The 21,638-nt window shown below is 42.3% G+C and overlaps 2 protein-coding genes across 2 annotated transcripts in view; one reads left to right on the forward strand and one right to left on the reverse strand.

Annotated features, from left to right (window-relative positions):
- Positions 1-21,638, forward strand: part of mlst8 (MTOR associated protein, LST8 homolog (S. cerevisiae)) — a 271,460-nt gene that overhangs the window by 164,362 nt on the left and 85,460 nt on the right. The gene's annotated exons all lie outside the window — the stretch shown is intronic.
- On the reverse strand, positions 732-18,142 carry tex2l (testis expressed 2, like). Its single transcript, XM_075457972.1, has 12 exons — positions 17,968-18,142; positions 12,286-13,721; positions 9,139-9,339; positions 8,190-8,511; positions 6,542-6,789; positions 6,040-6,189; positions 5,847-5,946; positions 5,098-5,233; positions 4,043-4,180; positions 3,408-3,617; positions 1,391-1,511; positions 732-1,308 (listed from the first exon to the last, which is right to left on the reverse strand). The coding sequence occupies exons 2-12, from the start codon at positions 13,678-13,680 to the stop codon at positions 1,150-1,152; spliced, it is 3,180 nt and encodes a 1,059-aa protein (XP_075314087.1). The 5' UTR covers positions 13,681-13,721; positions 17,968-18,142; the 3' UTR covers positions 732-1,149.

Below are 21,638 nucleotides of genomic sequence, written 5' to 3' on the forward strand. Positions count from 1 at the left end.
TTAAGTTCAGCAAGAGATGCTGGTCAGAGTTGTCAGGTCCTGTGCTCGTCCTCATATGGCGCTCAAGGTCCTGGAGAGACCTGAGCCTCAGGCGTCTCGTTTCTCGGGGCGTGAGCCTTGTCTCATGCCGGAACTCCTCCGGGGACTTAAATCTCCAGTGCTGCTGACTGTGCTCTTCATAGCAGAAATAGAGGCTTGTCTCAAACCCGCGGTCCAGGACGTAGTCAGCTGGCTGGCCCTGAGTTTCTACGATAAACCTGAGGACATCGTAGTTCATGCTCCCAGGGTAGAGGGGGTACCCTGTAGCCAACTCTACAGCCGTGAGGCCCAGAGACCACATATCAATGGCCTCGTTAAAGGGCATGTGCAGCATCACCTCCGGTGCCATGTACCACCTGGTACAAGCCACAGGGTGAGCAGCAACACGCGCAGCCGTGTTACGACGACCCCACCCACGTCGAGGAGGCACGAAGTGTATTGGAAACACAACCAAACCGAGCTGTGGCGAGCTGTGCCGAGCCAGTGGAAAAGCGCCATAAGATCCCTTGAGAATTGGAGCACACCCTCCGACTCCCTCCCTTGTAAAGGGGAATCACCACTGCACTTTATCACTCAAAAAGCACAATTCCTGATGTCCATGTGACATTAAAAAAAAGTGTGTTAACCAGGACAGACCAACAATAGTCGAAGTCTTAAGCGTACCTCAGGGCAAATCACACCCACACCTGGCACCTTGCTGGTACTGAGGAAGCAAAATAAACACATGTGTTTGGCCGGCTTTCATTTCTCAACATCTGTCGTTTTATTCTCCAAAGTGACACTGAGCTGTAAACATCAAATTGTTTAATTAATAAAATTTCTTAGTGATGATTCACACGTAAACATTTGCAAAAGGTATGACTTATAGCTGTTTGACAGCTTTCACTCTGACTAAACAAACATTTTCTCTTTCAGATGATAAAAACAAACATCTAAATATCTACAGTGTTAAACATCAGACTTTTAGACTCCTGGTCCAGACACGAAAATTTGGAAGTCTGCCTAAGAGCTACTACACTCTATAGAGAAAAATATAACGAGACGTAATTAAACACTTTGTATTGAACCTATTTTGCACTTTTGCTTTCCACTGCTCATCAACACTAGGCACTAATCGCATCCTGCTCCGGTGATCTCGGTCAGGATCCTCTCTATGGATTCGGTGGAGGAGCTTCGGGACCGCTGAGACTCGTAGGCTTGTGGACTGTCCACACCAGAGCACATCAGGGGTAAATAGATGTCATCCATGTTTGGCAGCACAAACACTTTCTGGTGAGGAAAATAAAAGCTAAGAGGGCAGAATTTGCTTTTATGATTAAAGATTGATGAAAGAAGATATTTTTTTCTTTACCTGGAACTCATCCTTTAGTTTTTTCTCAATCCACTCAGTTACATGGCAGAAAGTCACTTCCCGCTCCCCTAGTTTTGGACGTACATGCAGATCCAGTTTGGGTGGCACACAGAAGCTGTACCTACAGAGGCAATTGAAATAGAAAGTTTCATGTTCATTGTTTGAGATCAAACTGGCTACATTTTCATCACGTCACAGACAGTGACATTTAATTTAATTTAATTTGGTCCAGCACCCCCTCAGTGCTGGACTAAATTAACTTGGTGAAAAAGTGTTCTTTTGGCAAGAGATAAAGTGAGAAAAGTGACTCACATAACAGAAAGTCACTAGCGCAAGATGATGCCGATTTAATTTTGAGCATGAACATGAGCGAAGTCAAAGCCATCTTCAACGTGACAGCACAACTCATCAAGCAGAGAAGGCAACTGAATTCCATTCCATTTTCAATATCTATGTTCACCGAACAGCCGCAACATTAAATTCACCTGCCTATCATTGTGTAGCTACCCTTCAAGCAGCTAAAATAGCTTCGACCTGTCAAAGAATTGAGTCCACGTGACCTTTCAAAGTTGATCCACTGCTGATGTGCCTCTGAGCTGGTGGGGTAGGGAGTCACAGAAGCACAAGAGTCTTTAGCTTTTTTCTTTTTCAAATATCGATGAATGTACTTGTTAATTTGTTTTTCCTCTTTGGTAATTCACACATAGCAAACAGAGTGGCTCAGTCCTATATCAGAGCGTGCTTACACACATCAGCTGTCGGTTAGAGCAGTGTGTTCCACGGTGCCAACTTGCTTTGCCTCTGTTACCACATCCTTTCCCGGCTCACAGGAGTATAAGCGGAGGCCTCAACTTTGGCTCTGTACTTTTACACATGACACTGATGCTGAGCAAAGGCACATCGGTAGTGGCCTGAAATTCAAATGTCAAAAGGCCTCATGTACGTAAGGGAGAGCTAGCCTTACACCTCATCTTGACTGAAAGCGAGCGAGCGAAACTGACGCGATACGGCGACGAAATTTCGCGAGGGTGTCCTGATATGCAGCGTGACTAATATGTCGGGAGTGATTCTAGTGGATCAGAAAGTACTCACTTGAAACACCTAGTTCTCTGGCGATTACCGCCCATGCGGCCTCCCTTCGGTTCAGATCTTTGTGGTACGGGTGTTTGGGGTCATGGGTGCTGTTCCACGGTAAAGATCAGCTTCTCCTCGTCCATTATTCCCTGAGTGATGCTGACCTGTTGCTAACTAGCTTGTCAACAGGAAGCAGCGTGTTCATTTCAACCAATAAGAACGGGACGCCGCCGTGAAATGTCGTCCAAATAGAGACCATTTCAGCAAGATTTAGGGACTTGTTTTAATACAATACATCTTGAATATCTTGTTACGTGAAAAAGTCTTGAAAACATCTTGTTTTGAGTCATATTTCACATGAAACAAGCTTTTTTTTTATTTGAAGAGGTTTTTAAGGCTAATTTCAAGATCACTTTTAACTCAAAAGTCCTAAAAATCACATTTTATTTCAAGAAATCTTGACAAGCCGATTTTCACTAGTTCCATTGGCAGATTTTTTTGCTTATTTCAAGCAAAAACATCTTGTATTTGTTGTATTTTTACTTATTTTTGGAGGGGCATTTTTTCCAGTGAACGCATTCTAATCACTTTTTATCAATCGCTCGCTCACGTTCAGTCAGGATGAGGTGTTACAGTACATGCTGCTACAACCAATGAGTGGATGTGCGAAAACACATCAACTCCATATGTCAACTCATATGTCTGTGGGACGTATATGAGTCGTAAAAGCTCAATCCTCTCTAATCTTTAACCTGGCTATTGAATAAACTTCAGCGACTGATCTGCTTACACAGCCACTTCAGCATGTTTGTCAAGGACTTCTTAATTTTGGTATGAGCATCGTAGAAGCTTATCATCTAAGTCACTACTACAGCTCTGACCCTGCCTCACTTTTCTTCTTAGTCAATGTGTTGCTGCCCTTTATCAATGTGTATGTTCATACCATATCCTGTCTGTAGGGGGCGGTGGGATATTGACAACCAGAGTCCCTGACAACTCTTGAACCTCCACAGTGAGCAGCAGGGGCGTGTTGGACATCTCCTCAAACTTCTTCTTAATGAACTCATTCTCTGTTGCCTTTTGGAAGTACTTTGATTTAGCGATTTTGTCCACAAATCTTAAAATCTTCCTTCCAGTCTTTCCTCCCCCAGCCCTGTAAGAGAGGATTAGAGGAGAGAAGCGTGTTAGAGTGATCCTACATTTGGCAGCAGGTTTAGTGTTCCAATGCTGAAGTTAAAAAAATCTGAGGAGAAATGCGGGTCTGACATGCAAATGAAAGCAAGAACCATCTGGAGTGCAATGTGGGCACAGTTTACTTTTTTTTGCTTTTGGAAAATGAGCATTCACAAAACAGAAGGGTAGAAGTGACACTTCATGCAGCAACTTACAGAAATGTTTCCTTTTTAGTAGAAGTTTTTGTTAATTACATCGTGAGACTAAAGCTAAATCATACATTTTTATTTAGTGTAATCAAGAAAAATGTGTTTCAGCTGTAGGACTTACAACTGAACAAACATACAAACATAAGCAGTACTTTCTTATTTAAGTTGTAAATAACCAAAAATGCCCTGCATTTACCCATCAGCTGCTGGTGTGGAGCCTTTTTCCCCAGTGGAACCCGGAGGCTCTGAGAGAAGCAGCTCCTCTTCATCAGATGAACCAGCACTAGAGGACTCCTCATCACTGTCTGCCAACACACTGAGAATAGGCCTGGAGCTGGGAGGGTGCACATGGGGACAAGTTAACGGGTGGAGATACAGGTGTTGACAGAAGCATCGATATAAGTATTTGAGATTCATTTTTTACTTAATTTATTCTTCCACTTATGTGTGAGAAGGCACATTTATAAAAGAAAATACGCGAGTGCGTGAAGAATGTGACAAAGCATCAGATTGTTTATAAAAAAAAAATGGATGTAGCCACTGTGACACCACTCATTGGTTTGTTCTGAAGCCTTGAGATCGTCATCATGTTTCATCATCATATATGAACTATGCTTTACAGATGAGGAGAATACAGAGAGGTTTCCTTTGTTTTCAAGGAACCTTCTGTAGATGTGATACCTTAGCTCTCGCTAGCTTAAACTTACCGAACTTAGACATTGAGTATGTCAGCTAACCTACTCTACATATTTCACTTTGAGCAACTGCGACGGCTCAGCCTCAGGATTGCGTAGCCTCTACCGGATGCATACTGTGGATGCTGCCAACTGAAGCAAATCCCCTCTTCAATGTTGGATGGAATCATAAAGTCTGGATCCATTAGTTGTTTAATTAAAGTTACATAGAGTTTCCTACACCAGGAACATGATTTGACAACAGTGAAACTTACTTGAGCATAAAAAAGTACGAATACAAACAGGATAGTAAGAAAGGAGGACATGTTGTTTTATTTGTCCAATCTCCTCTACATCTAAAGAAGTTAGACAGTGTTGGGCATAAAACCCTTAGGATGAGACTCTGGTCCTGACTACAGTATCAATCCATTGGCATACAGTCACCACAGGTCCTTGTATTAATTTACAGCTTCAGCAGCAAAAAATAGATCAAAACAGTGTAGGATATAATTGTATATTCAGGAAATTACATGTAGTGTTAGTTTAAAGATTGAGTGTCTTTGAGTGCAACACTGACCGTGGGCTCCCAGTTTCACTCAAACAATGTGCCATGTCCTGACCACCCTCTTTACCCAGCTTTGACAAGTTGAACTTGGTCTGCAGGGTCATCTGCAGGTTACCGGTGTAGACCATCTGCAGCTCCATCCACAGGCCTGCAGGGGGCACCATAAAGAGGTCAAGGCCAGACTGCCAAAGAAGAAGGCAAAGCTCCCACACGCAGCCTAATCTGGACATGCACTGCTCAGTGGGCAGATTAAACAGCTTTCACTGAGATGATCAGGACTTGAAATTACATTTATGATAAATTACGGTGGATTATAAATCCCCTTTAGGAGCTGACATATGTGAGTTGTGAAGGAAAAATGAAGGAAAAAAACTGACAAACAGGATGTTTTCGTTGACCTTAGGTTGTGTAACATCAAAGTGGGCGGAGAAAATCGCGAGTAGGTCGCACACCTACATTTATCCTGACAATCTTGAACTCCTCTCATCATCAGGACTAGGGTTGGGTTGGGTCATCAGAGGTTGCCTGATTTTTAAGAACACGTAACCAAATTTGCACTAAAAATGTTAGAGGCCGTGGCCTCCTAATGGCTGCCCTGTTCTGTGAGATTACGATGGGATAACGGTCGGATCCGATGCTCTGCGGTGCTCTGCTGTAATAACATTAGTAAGAGGTCATCTCCTCACTCATCTCTTGCTGCTACATGTGTTTGCATATTGGTTTGCCTGCGTTTTTTTTTTTTATGGCAAGTCAATACTCACCTCTGTGGTTAACCTCTGGCCGGGAGGCAGCAGTAATTTTTGGCATAGAGCAGCCCATATCCAACTCAGTCAGAGTCAGTTCATTCATAAAGTAAGGCAACTGTTGAAAATATTAAAGAGTACATTTTAAAATGTAGTATATTTATAGCTAACCTTTTTATGACTTAGTAGCTTTCACTAAAACTGCTCTCACTCTGATTTTGCTGAGCTTCTTTTGAATCTTGTGGGAGACAGCGTCAGCCCAGAACTTCTCTCGCAGAAAATCCCAGAAGATTCGACCAATTAGTACATTAGCCCATGCAGTTAGGCTTTTTCCAGGGTACTCCACTAGATCGCAGGTACACTGAAAAATGAAGCAAGGACAAGGAAAGCAGGTAATAAGTTCAACTGAAAAATCTCTAAAGTGTTGTGTCTTGTTGCTGTAAACATGAATCAATTCAGCATGTGAATAAATACACTATGTGCAGCATAGTGGAATATCCCTGCAGCTTTGCCTCTTGGAACTGAACTGAATTTGATGGGAAAGGGGAATAACTTTGGAGCACCAATATTCAATAACAGATGTTAGTCATCAGTAACATGTCGATGGAAAAAAGTCATGCAGAGTCATTGCAGTGAGTAGGAATGATCTTGGGTCTTGTTCTTTGTTGCAGACTTATGAAGTTATGTTTATTCAATCTGCAAGCATGTCTTACATTTCCTCTGATGGTGGGGCTTGCCTCTGTGCTGCTGGCACCAGGACTGGAGAGGGGAGTCAACTCCTCTGCAGCCAGGAGTTGAGCCATGTAGCTGGTGTAGTTGAGCGCAGGAAGTGCCCTGGTGCCACCGGAGGGAGCTGCAGAGATGCAAGGTGCTGGAGGTGTGGAGGGGATTTCATCCTCGATGCTGCCCACTCTGCTTGGACCTTTGCTGCTTGAGGCATGAACGCTCTGCGCTGGGTCAACTGAAGGAGGACAGAAAACATTTACCTGGCAGGTTGATAGTTCAGAGATCATTTCCAGAAAAGAAGTAACCATTCAAATGATTTTGTCATGTGTTCTGAAAAACAAAAGTAATCATTTGAAAATGATTAATTACAACATGATTCATTTTTCCATCTCAATAGGAGCTAAATGAGGGAACTAGTTCCGTTAGGATTTTGATGGGATAGATACAGTTACACCCTGCAGGTAATTAGCTTAGCTTAGCACAAAGACTGGACTCAGTGGGATGGCCAACCTGGTATTGTGCGAAGCAAAAGATACTCACAAGGACATTTTTAGCGCTTTGGCTTGTGTGCATACTTTTGTCTGTGGTTTGATTTTAAGTAAATAGGTAGATACTGTTCCTGTGGTCAAATTTGTAAATAAATGTGTAAAATTACACTGAAAATGAATGAGTGACAATGAGATAAAGTGGGAACCCTTTAATCTAAACTTTTTATCACATATTATGTGACTGGGTTATGAATGATGCAAATGCTAGCGCACGAACAATGTCTGTCCACAAATCAAGAGATCTGCCAAAGTGCTTTAAATATTTGTGGTAGTTCCTGCTACACTTTGTGTTTCTATGACTCCATTTAGTCATTTTTATACACACAGAGATAAAGACAAAGTGAAAACAGTGCCAGGTTTGCTGTTGTGCTAGATAATTATTTTAGCAAAGGAGAAGATTCAAAACAATTAATGTCATATATTTTGGGAGTCAGTTGCCTCACTACTGTTTTTGCTCAGGTTTATCTGCGTAATTTCAAAAATTTTCCAAGCATACATGTGACACATTTCTTTTTTTTTCACACAGATCTAGCACTGCTAATGAAAACTGTCTCTCCTTGCACACAGTGGTGATGAATTAACCAAATCGTATGACGTAACTGACATTTAAAGCTGTCTTCATGCTCATGATGTACACGACTCAAGATGACTCAAGATGACTCAAGATGTACACAGGAAGGACATATGCAGACTGGTGTCTCTCCTGTCAGAAAACACTGTTCTTCAAAAAAAGAAAAAAAAAACACCAGAATAATCCCCAGCCTTATCCAAAAGTGTGACCGAGAAGCAGCGAAACACTTAATAAATAAAAGTTTTGTTTAATTAACACTTTTGTTTTATGAACTAAAAAGCAAGTTTGCTCTTAATGCTCAGTAGTGGCCTTGTTGCCCCAAAACAAAGCTGGTCTCTGAATAGTTTTAATGCTTTTGAACCATAAAATTGTGAATTCCCTTGACAGGGATCGGCTTTAGAATGCAAAGAATTGGAGCATGTAATCCATAATCCGTACACAAATATAAAGTATTTGTATGGATGCCTTATCTAGAGGCCTTCCTCTTCCCTAATGCACTATTATCGTTTCTCATACCTGACTGGGACACACATCTACCAGCTCTCTGTCTGTCCCTCTCCTTTTCACTCTCTGTATCCATGGATGCAAGCAGGAGATGACGAAACCACTCTTCTTTCTCTCTTGCTGTGCGGCCGAAGAGGTATAGTGTAGTAGGAGAGTCCTGGGTTTGCTGGGAAGAGCATAGATTCGGGCTGGCTCCCGGTTCGGCTCCTGGCATCTCTTCCAAGTTCTCCACAGAACCTCCTTTTGATTGTGACTCGCTGGCCAGATGAATGCAGATGGGATACTTTGGGTTCCACACCCTCTTCCGAGCCAACACAGATGGCAGCAGGAATATCTTTATGTGTCAAAGCAAAAAAATAAAAAAGAAGAAGAAGAAATAAGCTGTCAAATGAGCAATACTTTTAGACATCACATTTATAATAGTTAGCTTTTCAAATAGCCTGTAATTCAAAAAAGCATTTCACACCCGTGGTTGTTTTCTGTGAGCAATTGCTTGTACTTTGAGGCAGTGTACTAAAATATCACTGTAAATGTCACTCCATGATCCAGCCATCAATTATTCAAAATATTTATCCATTCATGTATTCGTTAATTTGACACTGAAGACTATATATGAAGGTCCTGCATGCTGTTTTACTCTTCATCTCTTTTTCGCTCTGCCGGAACAGGAGCTTTAGAGATTTAACTGTAACAGTGACTTCCTGAGTCAGATTTTTAACAATCAAATGAATTTTCCGCTTGTGCAACACAAAGCTGACATTTGAGGTGCCGAGTACATGTCTCATTAACTGATACAGACCTGCAAATACATTACATTATTAAAATATGTATGACCTTTCATCTACTAATTGCATAGTAAAATATAGCATGTCTCATTTCCCGACTCCCAGTTAAAAGATACAACAATCTCAGATACAGCACAAAGATTCCCTTCACAAAGCTCCTGATGGAGTCATCTTACTTTGCTCTTTGTAAGCTGAAAGCAGCGTGACTTGATAAAGGTGGCTTCGTGGATTCTCTCGTCATACGCGGCCCTGCGGCGGATGTTATTGCGTGGGTAGTCCAGACGGAGACAGGAGCCCTCCAGGGTGGCAAAGACGGAATGAGTCAGAGCTGGATGGCAGGTTTCTGGGTCATAATCATAGATCTCATTCATCCAGCCCTGAAAAAAGCCAAACAGAATGCATTGATTTTAATAAAGTGAGAAATAAACACTTCATCTGGAATTGTTCCAGTGGTAAAAACCATTGGGTTATGTTTGCAATCAGCCTGGAAGGGTTTAAGCAAAAAGCAAATGTGTTGATTTTACAGTTTTTTTCCCATGCGAGTTCCACCTCTCGGTTTCAGTTAAGGTAGTTTGGTGAATTATTCTAGCCTCCAAGTTAAGGGTTATGGTCGCAGTCACACATAACAATTTTAAAACTAAAGAATGTGCATGAAATAGGGACACTGGGGCCCACATCTGGCTCGCCAAGCAATATGTCTTTCCAGACTGTGGGCTGCTGTCCACAAACTCTACCTATTCAAAGCTTCTGGGTACAGTTGGTAGAGTTGATACATGTTGAGGGTGCAGGACTCAGAGCAGGGATACCATATAGGTCGCAGAAAATCAGATTTACAATTCTGTTTGTGTTTTAAAAGCAGCCCACTTATGTTACTTTTTATCATGACGAAAACTTTGTTCACCGAGGTTTGCTTGAGCTTTCTCACTTTCACTTCTCTGCCTTCAGACTGAAAGTATGCTGCTAATGATTAGACAAGGGTATGATCTCGATACTAAGACAGCAAACTATTTTTTTTCCACCACTTTCCTCCCCCAATCTGTCTAGTTTGCTGACAAATTACAGCTCATTCCTGCTATTCCCTGCTAATTGCCTGTGGAACTGACAGTGTTTGACTGGTGGCTCCTCTCTTCAGTAGCCCCGTGTCAGGCTCAAGCAGAAGGAGAGCAGTAATTACTGTACCACCACTGCTCCCGCAGTTTTCGTTATTGGAGGTTTTCATTGTGCTCCTGGCTCCTCATGTACTGGAGTTGCGTGCTTTTTTCAGGAGCTTTCATTTTCAGTGAAAACAGTCAACAGAGTTGCTGATGTGACCTGCCTTGGTTTAGAACAAATTAGCACATGGGAAAACTAATGCACAATGTTGTTACGGATTGGAAAACTTAAAAAAAAAAAAAAAAAAGATTTTGTCACTTTCATGATTTATAAATCAGATTTTTGTAATAGAATATTTACGCTGCAAATCAGACAAGTCTGCTATTATTCTGTCAGAGCAGTTTTCTTGTATTCTACATCCTTGTGCCAGTTGTGTGGTTATCAATTAACTGGAATTACAAAAGTCAGCATTTGGTATGACGACCTTTACTCTTTAACACAGCCTGAACCGTCTGACACAATCTTTCTTGTTATTCATTTGAGTCGTCTTCAGGAAGAGTTCTCCAGGCTTCCTGAAGGACTTTGTAAAGCTCTTCTTTGGACGTTGGCTGCCTGTTGTTCCGTGCACAGTCAAGATGGTCCCAACCTGCTTCATATCTATTACTCCTTAAGACCTGTAGCTACTGATTTTCAGTCTAGTTCTTGTATGATTTGGCATACCTCAGCCATTTCTCCCTGTTTCCCTTCCCTAAGAATGGCTTCCTGACAGCCACCCATCAGAGACCATCTCTGATGAGGCTTCAGTGAACCGTGAATGAATCAGCTGAAGGGCCAGATGTATCTCTCAGGTTCTAAGCCAAGAATTTGCTGGATTTTTTTTCCTGTTTCATAACGCAATTACTTACAGATACTGTTGATCTGAGGTAAATAGTATTGTAGGCCTTTTTTCCCCCCTCCACCTGTCCAGTTTGGTCAGGTTTTAATATTACTACAATATGTTTGTCATTCACCTGTGCCAACAGTGCTTTGTTTTTCTAAATATGGGTCTCTTTTCTCCATAAGGAACATACTCATATACCTATGAGTACATCAGGGGCCATGTGAGGTTCAGTGTCTTGCCCATGGACACTTTAAGTGGTGGAAGATTTGGGATTTGCACTGGAAACCTGAGCCATGACCGCCTGATGGTGTTCCAATAAAAGCAAAATGCAAAAACAGCGCAACATCTAGCATGTTGCCAGCTTTCTGCCCACTGTATGGAAGAAAATATCACTTTGTTAAACTGAGAAGGACGATGTAACCTTCTAAAGATGAAATCAGTGCAGTATTTCCTCTGCAGGTGCAGACACGTTGGAGCAATGTGGAGAAAATCTGCTCTATGGCATGTGTCTTCAGAGCAGTTCGTCTGTTTTTGTGAACACAAAAGTTGCCAAACTGAATTTTATGAAACTTTCTTTAAAATTGTGAAATGAGACAGTTGTCTTGTTGATCTAACTTTAGATTTAATCCCACCCAAATGGAGGCTTTGCACCACCGGCTGGTTAGCTTGATGCATTCCAAAACCAATATAACACATACAGTCATGAACGTTTTCTGCAGTTTTGTAAATATTAAGAAGAAAATCCCTCTGGTTCTCTTGGCAAGGGTAAGATGAGATGAATGGTAACTATCTTCTGTATAAAGATATACATGGCTTAGCTCATTGCATTCATCCATCCATCCATTTCTAAACCGGCTTACTCCAATTCAGGGACATTTTCAGAGCTGCCATGGTGAGAGATGGAGTACACCCTGGACGGGTTGCCAGTCCGTCACAGGGCCAACACAGAGACAAATGAGACAAACCGTCATGCTTGCTCCTAGGGTCATTTCAGAAACAGCAATAAACCTAACATGCATGTTTTTAAATGGTAGGAGGAAGTACTGGAGAGAACCCACACAAAGAAAACTTGCTTACTCCACACAGAAAGGCCCCAAGTTCTAAGTCTTTTTGAATTTGTGGAAATAGCTCGGGAAATAAGTGGCTGTTGGCAGTAGGCTAATATCTAAACCTACTTTTACTTGAGACCGAGTGGAACAAAAATGAAATTCAATATCTGATCATTCATTCTGGCATAGTTCTCACTTCACATGTTTAAATGGAAGACATGCTGAGAATGTATGAGTGGTGTTAAGGAAGTTAAATGGCTGAGAAAAATGAGGTGACATTTTCCACCTTTATGACTCTTTACCTTGAGGGCGTCAGGCTCGGTTCTCACAAAGCTACCTGTCAGAATCCCTCCTCCATACAGCGTCTCTGCTGATGTGTGAGTAGAGGCTGCGCAGGTAGACCTGGAGGAACCCGTACGAATGAGAAACAGCCCCAGCAAAAAGCCGAGTGCTAATCCCAGAGCCAGGCCGGAGAAGTATGGACTGAGAGGTAGAATAAAGTAGCCATAGGACAGCGCTGCCACACAGAATAAGCTCATACACGGCAGAGGATGTGGGGGCTGAGGGACAGGAGATATCCTAGCAGGGGGTGCAACTAGAAGCTGAGAACTAGGTGACACCCTTGCCTGCCCGTGACTCTCGATGGCGAACACTTGCATCGTGTCACCATCTGTACATATTTCCAGTTCCTCGTCCTTGTCATGCTGTCTGTGGGGATGCACAGGGCAGGGGCTGTGCTGAATTCTTGTGAGATGTCTTATAGAAGGCCACTCAAACACGGGCAGAACATCAGCGTCCGTTTTTCTGGCATTTGTTACAGGAGACTCTGAAAGAACAGTGTCCGTGCTACCCTCCCGCCCCAAACTTCTGCAGCTGCTCTGGTGAGCCATCTGGGGCTTACACTGGTGTTTGGGGCTGCCTCCGCTTTCCTCTCTCATGATCTTGCTGAACATGCTGCTCAGAGGTTCGTGCATAGCCTCCGAGAGCTTCCTTTTTGTGTCCTCTAGCTCCATTTTGAAGAAGCCCCCCTTTGGACCCTCCCCGCTTGGGGAGAGTGAACTCGGGGATGGCGGAGCAGTACGAGAGTCCCCATTGCTGCGGGTTCTTGTTTGAGTCAGCTGCTTCCACAGATGGAGGTTGAGGCGGGAGTCCGATTTTGACTGTGACACCTCAGGTTCTGAACGGGAGAGCTCTGTGGAGATCGACTTCACGAGGCTGAGAAAAGGCTTGGGTCGGAGAGTAGAACCCTCTTTCAGCTCAAGCTCTGTAGATAGTGATTTGACCAGGCTTGCCAAGGGCCGGTGGGTGGGTGAGGAAGGGCCTGGAGAGAGAAAGCTAGGGGGCCCGATGGAGCAGTTCCCCAGTGAACCAGGGGATGAAGGAGAAAGAGGAACATGAAAAGTTTGGGACTTCAACCCTCCATCATCTTCAACGGAAAGCCGCCTCTCCTTAGAGAGTGATATAGAAGGGTAGTCCTCATCGTGGTCAAGGGAGAAAATAAGCTCACTTTCATCCAAGCTGTCCCACTGCCCCTCTGTCCCAGTCAATTGGATCACAATCCCTCTGGGGAGATGTCTCTTTGTCCCAAGGGATGAGGCAACAACTGGGCAGAGGCTGCTGGGCTCTTGCTGAGGCCTGCCAGTTCCTCTTGCTTCATCCTCGCTTCCTCTTTCCCCATTTTTTCCACTCTCTGCCATTTCTTGACTTTACATCTCCAAGCCAAGGCACCTGTGTGTCACTAGAGAATAAATAAAGAACACAGTCAGCTACATTTGTAAGCTTGAGGGTAGAACATAGAAACGCAGACAGAGTAAGTTGCAAAGAGAGAGGAAGGGCATACTTGTGTGCCTCATTTTCACATTAACTGCTTATTGGCACCAACTGTGCAATTCTGTGTGACTGTTGTCTAGCTTTGAAGAAATGTAGAGCTCTACATTAATGTGAGAGCTAGTGAGCCTGAATCACAGCCAAGCAAACACCTCTCCCATAGCTGCTGCTCCACATAATGAGGGCGTTTAGAGGCATGCGGAAAATAGATGAGACAGACTTTCTCCCCAAAATGTTGCACAAACTGGGGCACATTGGGCTCAGCTCTAATGTATTTTGGGGTTGATTGGATGTCCAGATGAAATTCAGGGACAAATCTGTGTCCAAGTCATGAAAAGAAAGGGGCTTAATTTAAAGATGAATTTACTATTTTGCTAGAACAAGAAGAGACTTTTTTTTCCTGAACAGTAGTCTAAAATGACTTCATGTTTTCATTTAAAAGGGAATTACCAGACTCACTCTCTGAAGTGGTATTCAGTATGTCATCTCCCCGAGGAAACAGTGACTTCCAGCCTCATCCCCTAAAGAGCCTACAGTCAGCTGTGAAAACACAGAGCCACAATGTTCCCTCTGATGTCTCCTCGAGCTGCTTACAGAGTCCCTTATGTAACCCGGAGATGAATGGTGTGAGGAGTTCAAAGATGCTCTCTGTCATACTTCTTCTGTGATTTTTTTTTTTGTGTCAGTAACATTGCACGTTTCCACATAACATACAGCCAGCACCGTTTGAACTGTTAACGAGCTCAGAGCAAGCCCAACACAGACCGTAGCTGTAAAAAAAAAAAAAAAAAATTTTATTTTTTTTTGCATCGCAGAAAACAAAGTGGAAACCATCACAAAGACCAGACAGGAACCCTTACCTCTTATTTGTTATCCCGTTTAAGTTAAAACCTACTTTTGACTGGACATATTTACGTAACTGTATTAGAGCATTGTGTGGCACAATTTCAACCAATTCCGCAGCAGCTGGTAGATTCAAACTAATCTGCTGTCGCTCAAAATGGGTGGTGGGGAGATAAACTGACAATCACACAGACAGCCGGGCAGCAGCCTGACTCCGATTTTCACAGGGTCGGAAGACAAGCTGCAAGGTGCCATATGCACTCACACACATTAGAAAGACTAAACTACTATTAAGGTGACGTTTTTCCCAAGCTGATTGTGGAGTTCTGCCACCATATTGTTACTATCATGTGTGTTTGGAAAAGCTGCATATGGACTGGTGCTGCTATACGTTTTTTTAACTAAGCCAAATGTTATATTTATCTGTCCAGTTATAATTCGGCTTTTCCATAACCTCAAAGTAAAAGGAGATGAAATAGATATTTCTGTGAGTGAAAGGATCAGATTAAGAGCTTACGGTACATATTTTAGTTGAGTAGTTCGATGTTCATCATAGAAAGGGCTTTAGGGCTTTTAATTTAGTTTAGTTTTGGGGGTTTTTTGTATTGTAGAATTCTGTCTGGGTCAAAGTTTTGGCCAAAACTATACAGCTTATAAGAGGCAGACTAACCCTCTTTCATGTCACCCATTATATTTGTGTACTGATGTTTCAAAGCCTTGAGTTTAACATGTTGACTGTTAATATCTTAGTATTTTATAAGACAGAAGTGACCATATGATCAAAAGGGTAGAGTTGAGGAAAAGCAAGGCGGATTTGACTAAGAACTATAGATTGTTTACATGGTTTACACCCGTTATTCATCCAGTAGATGCAAGCACCTTTAGGATCATGCACTTCACATGGGAAGAAATTACATCTCGTTCTTGTCAAATGATGAATAAAAAAATGTGACTTCGGAAGCGATGCAGTATCCTGAGCTGTACAGGCCATTAACATTTACAGGCACATCATTTGGAGGGTAACAGCTTGGGAGGCCTTGGGAGAGAGATGCTCCAAATCAGCCCCCTAAGATACTGTACAAAATGTTGCACAAGGCCTACGTCTTACTTTGGGTAAGTCTTTGCTCTGGTGCCCTGATCCACGCCCCATATTATTGAGCTGGGCACAATGGAGAAAAGAAACTGAACCATCTCTGTAACAACCAAATTTCTTGTCAAAAGTAAGACTGCAGTGAGTTCAGTGCATCTGAAAACTCAATTGCTGTTACCATTCAGTTTGTTAAGAAGGCATCTTACAATTAATTAGGAATGTCGAATTATATCTGAAATATGTAGCTGACAGTTTACGAAAACCAATGAACACCATAACGCCCCTCTATATTGGATGTTTATAAGATAAAGAAACCAAGCAAGTAAGCACAACTAATCTGACCAAACATCTTGCTGAAAGACTGGGATTTGCACAAAGAGTGAAACAGGTTAGCAAATGTACCTCTGATGAATTTTGTTTAAACCAGTTTGCCGCATTGGATTACAAAGACAAATCAAAGCAATCCCAGGTGGCGGTTTTTTCAACCAGAGTCTGAGGAAGCAAGAAATGTTTTTGAGCTGGCTTCTAGTGGTCGGCGGTGGTATTGCACGTCAAGGAACTTCTGCATCAAATTCAAGAATGCCTGAAAATCCATCCATCCATTTTCTATAGCTGCTTAATCCAACTCAGGGTTGCAGGGATTTCTTTCTTTAGCACTTTCAATACAACTTTTTTAACAACAGTCACTTAATGTGTATATGTAATAAAATCTTGGTCATGTTGTGGAGTCGTTGTGTGATCTCTTTGAACTCCTCTGACCTTTGCCCTCTCAATCTCAAAAGCTACAGAAAGCTGTGCAATGACTGTAGGCATGTGGATTTTCTTTTTCTCAATGTTATCCGCATGCTTTAGCACTCCTGAGGTCGGTCACCTTTCTGGGCTCCCTTTTGTTGTAGCAACCTATTATTTCAGCTTCCTCGCCAGCAGCATGTGATGCTTTACTCATTAAAACCTCAGGCACCCTATACACACAAAGTGTAGGAGTTTCTACATAATAGAATACAGCTAACTACACTTTCACATGGCTGCGTGTAGAAATATTGAGTACTCATCTGTAACAGGAAACCTGTAACACACGTACTCTGTGACGGAAGCAAAGAGTTTAATCAATTGTACAGCCTCACTGAGGGAGAGTATGCAGCATGTGTGAGTCTATAGCTTTGTTCCTGTGGGTGTATGGGTTTGTGTGTCTTTGTGACGCTCTCTGATCAGACACAAACCGTAACAATCTCAGATTAACATTAATGCAGGGCTTTACTGTGAAATCTGACAAATCACACAGCCGGATTATGAGCTAAACCAACATTTGGTGGGGTGTGTTTCCAAGCTAGCTCATCTTCATGACCCAGTGTCGATTGTGGTTATTAGCAACTTTACAATCCCCCAGAGACCGTTTGCCAGCGGTGGGTTTAAAGTCAAACACAGATGAGCGACAAAGGGAAGAGGGCTGAAAGCTGCATGACTCAAATCCTGAGCAGTCTCCAGATGGAACACTTATGGGAGATTCTGGTTTGAACTGATACAGTTCTGCAGGCTGAAAGAGACCCAAAGCCATAAGATACTTGATCTACTGTGTGTTTGTTGATTTTCCACATGTTGCCTATTTGCCAGAGAAAGCATCCAGACAGCAGTTTACTTGAGATCCTTTCAAATCCCTGAAAGGTGAAATATTCCCCAAATGAATCAATTTGAACGCTCTCAACTGAGGTCACTGTGAAGAATCTCAGGTTTTTGCTTCTAATGTGCGCCTAAAGTTGATACAATTAGTTGATTAGGCTGATCCATTGGTTATTAAAGCCCTTTAGTGACTATCAATGTCTTGTTGAAACTAAACCCACCGATCATTTGCACATTATTGGTTTCCCCGATTAGAGAATTATTGCGTTAATGCGAATCGTAGGAGGAAACTTAGCTTCTTGCTGATAATTTACAGATCAGATTATTTAATGATAGAGATTGTGGCAGAAAAAATAAAAATAACTGTCGGCTGTTTCAATGCGATTTCCACAAACACTTGTGACGTATTGTAAACTATAACAGTAAGCATTTACAGCATGCAGGCATCGCTTCCACCCCAGCCATCACACGGCAGTGAAAGTGGAAGTTAGAGTGACATTTGGGTAAAGTGCGCACAGCATCACTTTCAACTAACGCTGCATTGGCTATGTCTGTTGATATTTTGCAGAGGGAAATAAAGCGAGCAAAACGGGGCGTGTTTACTTACCCGAAAGATTCTCTTTTCTTTTCTTTCTTTTTTTAAATTTTGCGTGGAAACGCGTCTAAAGCAGCTGGTCAGTGCTGGTTTGCTGCCAGCTCCCGCTCCAGTCGTGCGCGAAAGGTCCGAGGCACGAGTCCGTCTCCTTCTCCGCGTCTCTCTTTAGGCTCACACACACCTCCCCTTCACCGCCCGCGTCCAGATGTGTCACGCTGCTTCCGCGAATCACAGCGAGCTACCCACACTGATTACGGGAAGCATGGCCTCCGCTGCATGATAATCCAGATTAAGAATCGTACAGCCCCAACAGACGCACACACAAACTCAGCAACAACAAATATGCGCGCATTGCTGACTATGAATTGTGTACACTTGCTCTCCACAGGGACACTGCTCATGTTCAGTTTGAGGTTGAATAGTAGGTACTGTACAGCCTACTACATTACGGACTAAACTCACAATCAAATGTAGCTTCATCCTGACGCCCATGTAGATCAAACTGGTGCTGATGTGTCTCCCTTTTTTTATTGCATTACAGTTCCCACTGACAAGAAAGCGGTGACTAAAAATATTCTATGCAGAGTAAAAGAACAGGATATACGTATAATCTGCCCTTCTTTCTCCCTTTCCCATCCCCTCCACCACATTGGCCTACATAACTGGAAGACCTAGAAATGACAGTTTGAGCAACTGGGCAACCTCGTCTGCAGTCCGCAGCCAGAGTAACCCATCCATCACTTACTGGAGGAGGAGACTCACCCATGTCATGCTCATTTACTAAACTGTACTTTTATCAAGGTTGTTTACTTGAATAGGTTTACACACTTTAATGTACAAGAAAATCTTTTATTTTCCTCATGCTGCACATTACTACAGGAACTTGTGACTTTCTGCCAAAAATGTTAACTCTTGTCTCTATAAGAGCTGATTTATACAATCACTGATGTATCCGTCTGTGTTACTGTCAGTCTTACCAGAAGGCCATTTTTTAAATATAGATGACAGATGTGCAATCTCTCTCAATTAGCCAACAATGCACAGGTTCTGGAGATCAGGCAGAGTGCGGACTGAATGCTGACTTGTTAAAGGTTAGTTTGAGACAATTTCCCAACAAGGAAGCACCAAAAACCACATAGATAGCAAAGAAACACAGGTGAAAAGCTCAAACAACAGCTTTCTTGGACAATATCATTATGGTAACGCTTTTTGTTTTCACTCCATCACAAAGCAGATATTTGTGCACAGCAAAGCAAAGCTAAAAGGACCAACAACAGCACTAACACAGCTAAGAGTAGCCCACAGTTCAAATTGTTCCGCATTTTTGATGCGACCGCCCCAAGTAGCAGCAAAACACTACAACATAAAGGCGTGCTTTGAAGAGGTTGTCATCTTCTTCAGCTTGGATCGGCAACAGTATGAACAAGAGAACTGTTTGCCACGTATGCTATGATTGGTGAAACAAGAATGAGCGGGCTGACGTTTTCTTGTTCATGTACATGTTTACCGACCAGAGTGTCTCACATGGAGGCTCCCAAACATCATACCATCAACCAATGGATATAAGAATGCATTGCCTAAGTCTGCAAAATGGCTGGAAACTTAGTATGCTGCTTCTCAGCACCCCATGCTCTTGTGAAACTGTCTATAACAATCAAGCAGAAAGCCATTATTTCCTGTTTTGGTAGACTGCAGGGTTGTCACTGTGATGACTGGAATACTGGAATGTGGGTACCAGAGCATGAAGAATCACCTCCTTGTTACCGCCTTGTTGTAGTGGGTATGATTGTGCTGTACTTGGGCACTTTCATCAAGTTTGGTGTAAAATAGATATAAGTAACACACTGAGGGCAAGCCACACGAGCTTAATACATCCCTTTTTAATCAGTTTCACTTGCGTTTTATTCTCCAAACCGCTTACTTTTTCATTATCATACTGCATGTTCCCTGAGCATGGGATGCTGACGTATCCATATTCTTTTTAGTTTGATTTCTCTGTGTATGCAGCATAAGTGTAGTCAACATAAACTTAGCTCTGAGAAAAATGGTGGAAGGGCCTTCAGATACGTCCACATAGTTGGAATAGTCATAAAGCTGTTGAGATATTTCAGATTGTCAAGTAAAGAAATTAATAGACCCTTTATTGCTAAATGATGAATAAAACCTACAGCTGCACATATTTACTTGTTGATTAATTCACAATTTAAGCAATAAAAGTCGATGGGATCGAGCTGTACCTCTGTATGTATGCAGAGGCACAGCACTAAGTGTGGGGCATCCACGTTCTTGCCCAGCCAGTAATCATAGATTTGAGGGCAAAGCGCCTTGAAGCTTTGCTTTTTCCACGGCAGAGGAGAAGGTGCAAGGTGAGCACATTAGAAAAGTGACTGCAGCCTCACAAGTTGTCTTTATGCTGAATCTGGTTCAAAATAAAATTATCTTTAAATCATTACCACTCTTCCCCCAAAGATAAACATTACAGGGTTGTTAAACTACTTCCCTTTTAGGAAACCCTCAACTTTCATGTGATTTTAAACTACTTTTATTGGAAGAAGTTTGAAATGCTCTTCTCTGCTATAGTATATCACAGTGGTGAAAACATATATACAGTAGTTCATCTGGCATAGAGCTCCTTTAGATCATTTAGTAATGTGCAAAAGTCTTGAGCCAGCATTCTAAAATGTATTAATAAATATACCGTTGCAGTATTTGTATGTGACCACTTTCAAAGGAATGTGTTTTTTGTTTACCACTTATCACTAATCTATGAATCATTCAAGCATCAAAAAGGTAACGAATTCAAAAGAGACATCATTTGTTCCCATTTCTTTAGTCACGAAAGATCCCACAGAAAACTAGGTTTGACAGGCATGAAATAGTATTTTTCTACCAACAAGGTGATTCCCAAAGAGAGAAAAAAAAACTGTGGGTTTCTCCACACTCTGGACAAGTGGAGAACGAAAGAAGAAGCGACGGACCAAAGAAAGCTATCTAACGCAGATCAACAGTATTTGAAACCGTTACTGAGGCAAAGACCTGACACAGGACCTGTGAGATGCATCTGGACCTTCAGTTGATCCATCTACTGTTCACTGAAGCCTCATCAGAGATGGTGTCTATGCAAGGGTGACTGTCAAGCAGACATTTTCAAGGAAGGGAAACAGAGAGAAAAAGGCTGAGCTATGCCAAATGACACAAGAAGTGGAGTGAAAATCAGTGGCAACAGGTCTTATGGAAGGATGAGTCCTCCCAAGAGCCAGGACCTTAACATTATTGAGGCAGTGTGGGATCATCTTGACGGAGAACGGAACAAAGGGCAGCCAACATCCAAAGAAGAGCTTTGGAATGTCCTTCAAGAAACTGGAGAACTATTCCTGAAGACGACTCAAAGAAATGACAAGAAAGCCAATTTAAGAGGCTTCAGGCTGTGTTGAAGAATAAATGTAATCAGACCAAGTGTTGACTTCCAAGCTTGTTAGAATTGTACAGACTCAGCTTTTGCCCTATGTACTATTTTTTGGACATGTTTGAATAAATCGCTGCACCCATTTGCCATTTTCCAGGCGAAATATAAATGAAATTCAAATGAAATTCAAATTCAATTCAAAAATACTTTATTTATCCCAGAGGGAAATTAAATGTTGATGTAACTCAATGTAACTCAATTAAATCAAGGAGTTATT

This window comes from Odontesthes bonariensis, chromosome 23 (assembly GCF_027942865.1).
Source record: "Odontesthes bonariensis isolate fOdoBon6 chromosome 23, fOdoBon6.hap1, whole genome shotgun sequence".
Classification (NCBI taxonomy): Eukaryota; Metazoa; Chordata; class Actinopteri; order Atheriniformes; family Atherinopsidae; genus Odontesthes; species Odontesthes bonariensis.

What these genes read in the sequence shown, in the direction of transcription:
- tex2l (XM_075457972.1), bottom strand. Translation starts at nt 13,680, where the DNA reads ATGGCAGAGAGTGGAAAAAATGGGGAAAGAGGAAGCGAGGATGAAGCA. An exon ending in TTCAGCTTACAAAGAGCAAA is followed by an intron (nt 8,512 to 9,138) that starts GTAAGATGACTC and finishes TGACACATAAAG; the next exon opens with ATATTCCTGCTGCCATCTGT. An exon ending in GCCCCACCATCAGAGGAAAT is followed by an intron (nt 6,190 to 6,541) that starts GTAAGACATGCT and finishes TTCATTTTTCAG; the next exon opens with TGTACCTGCGATCTAGTGGA.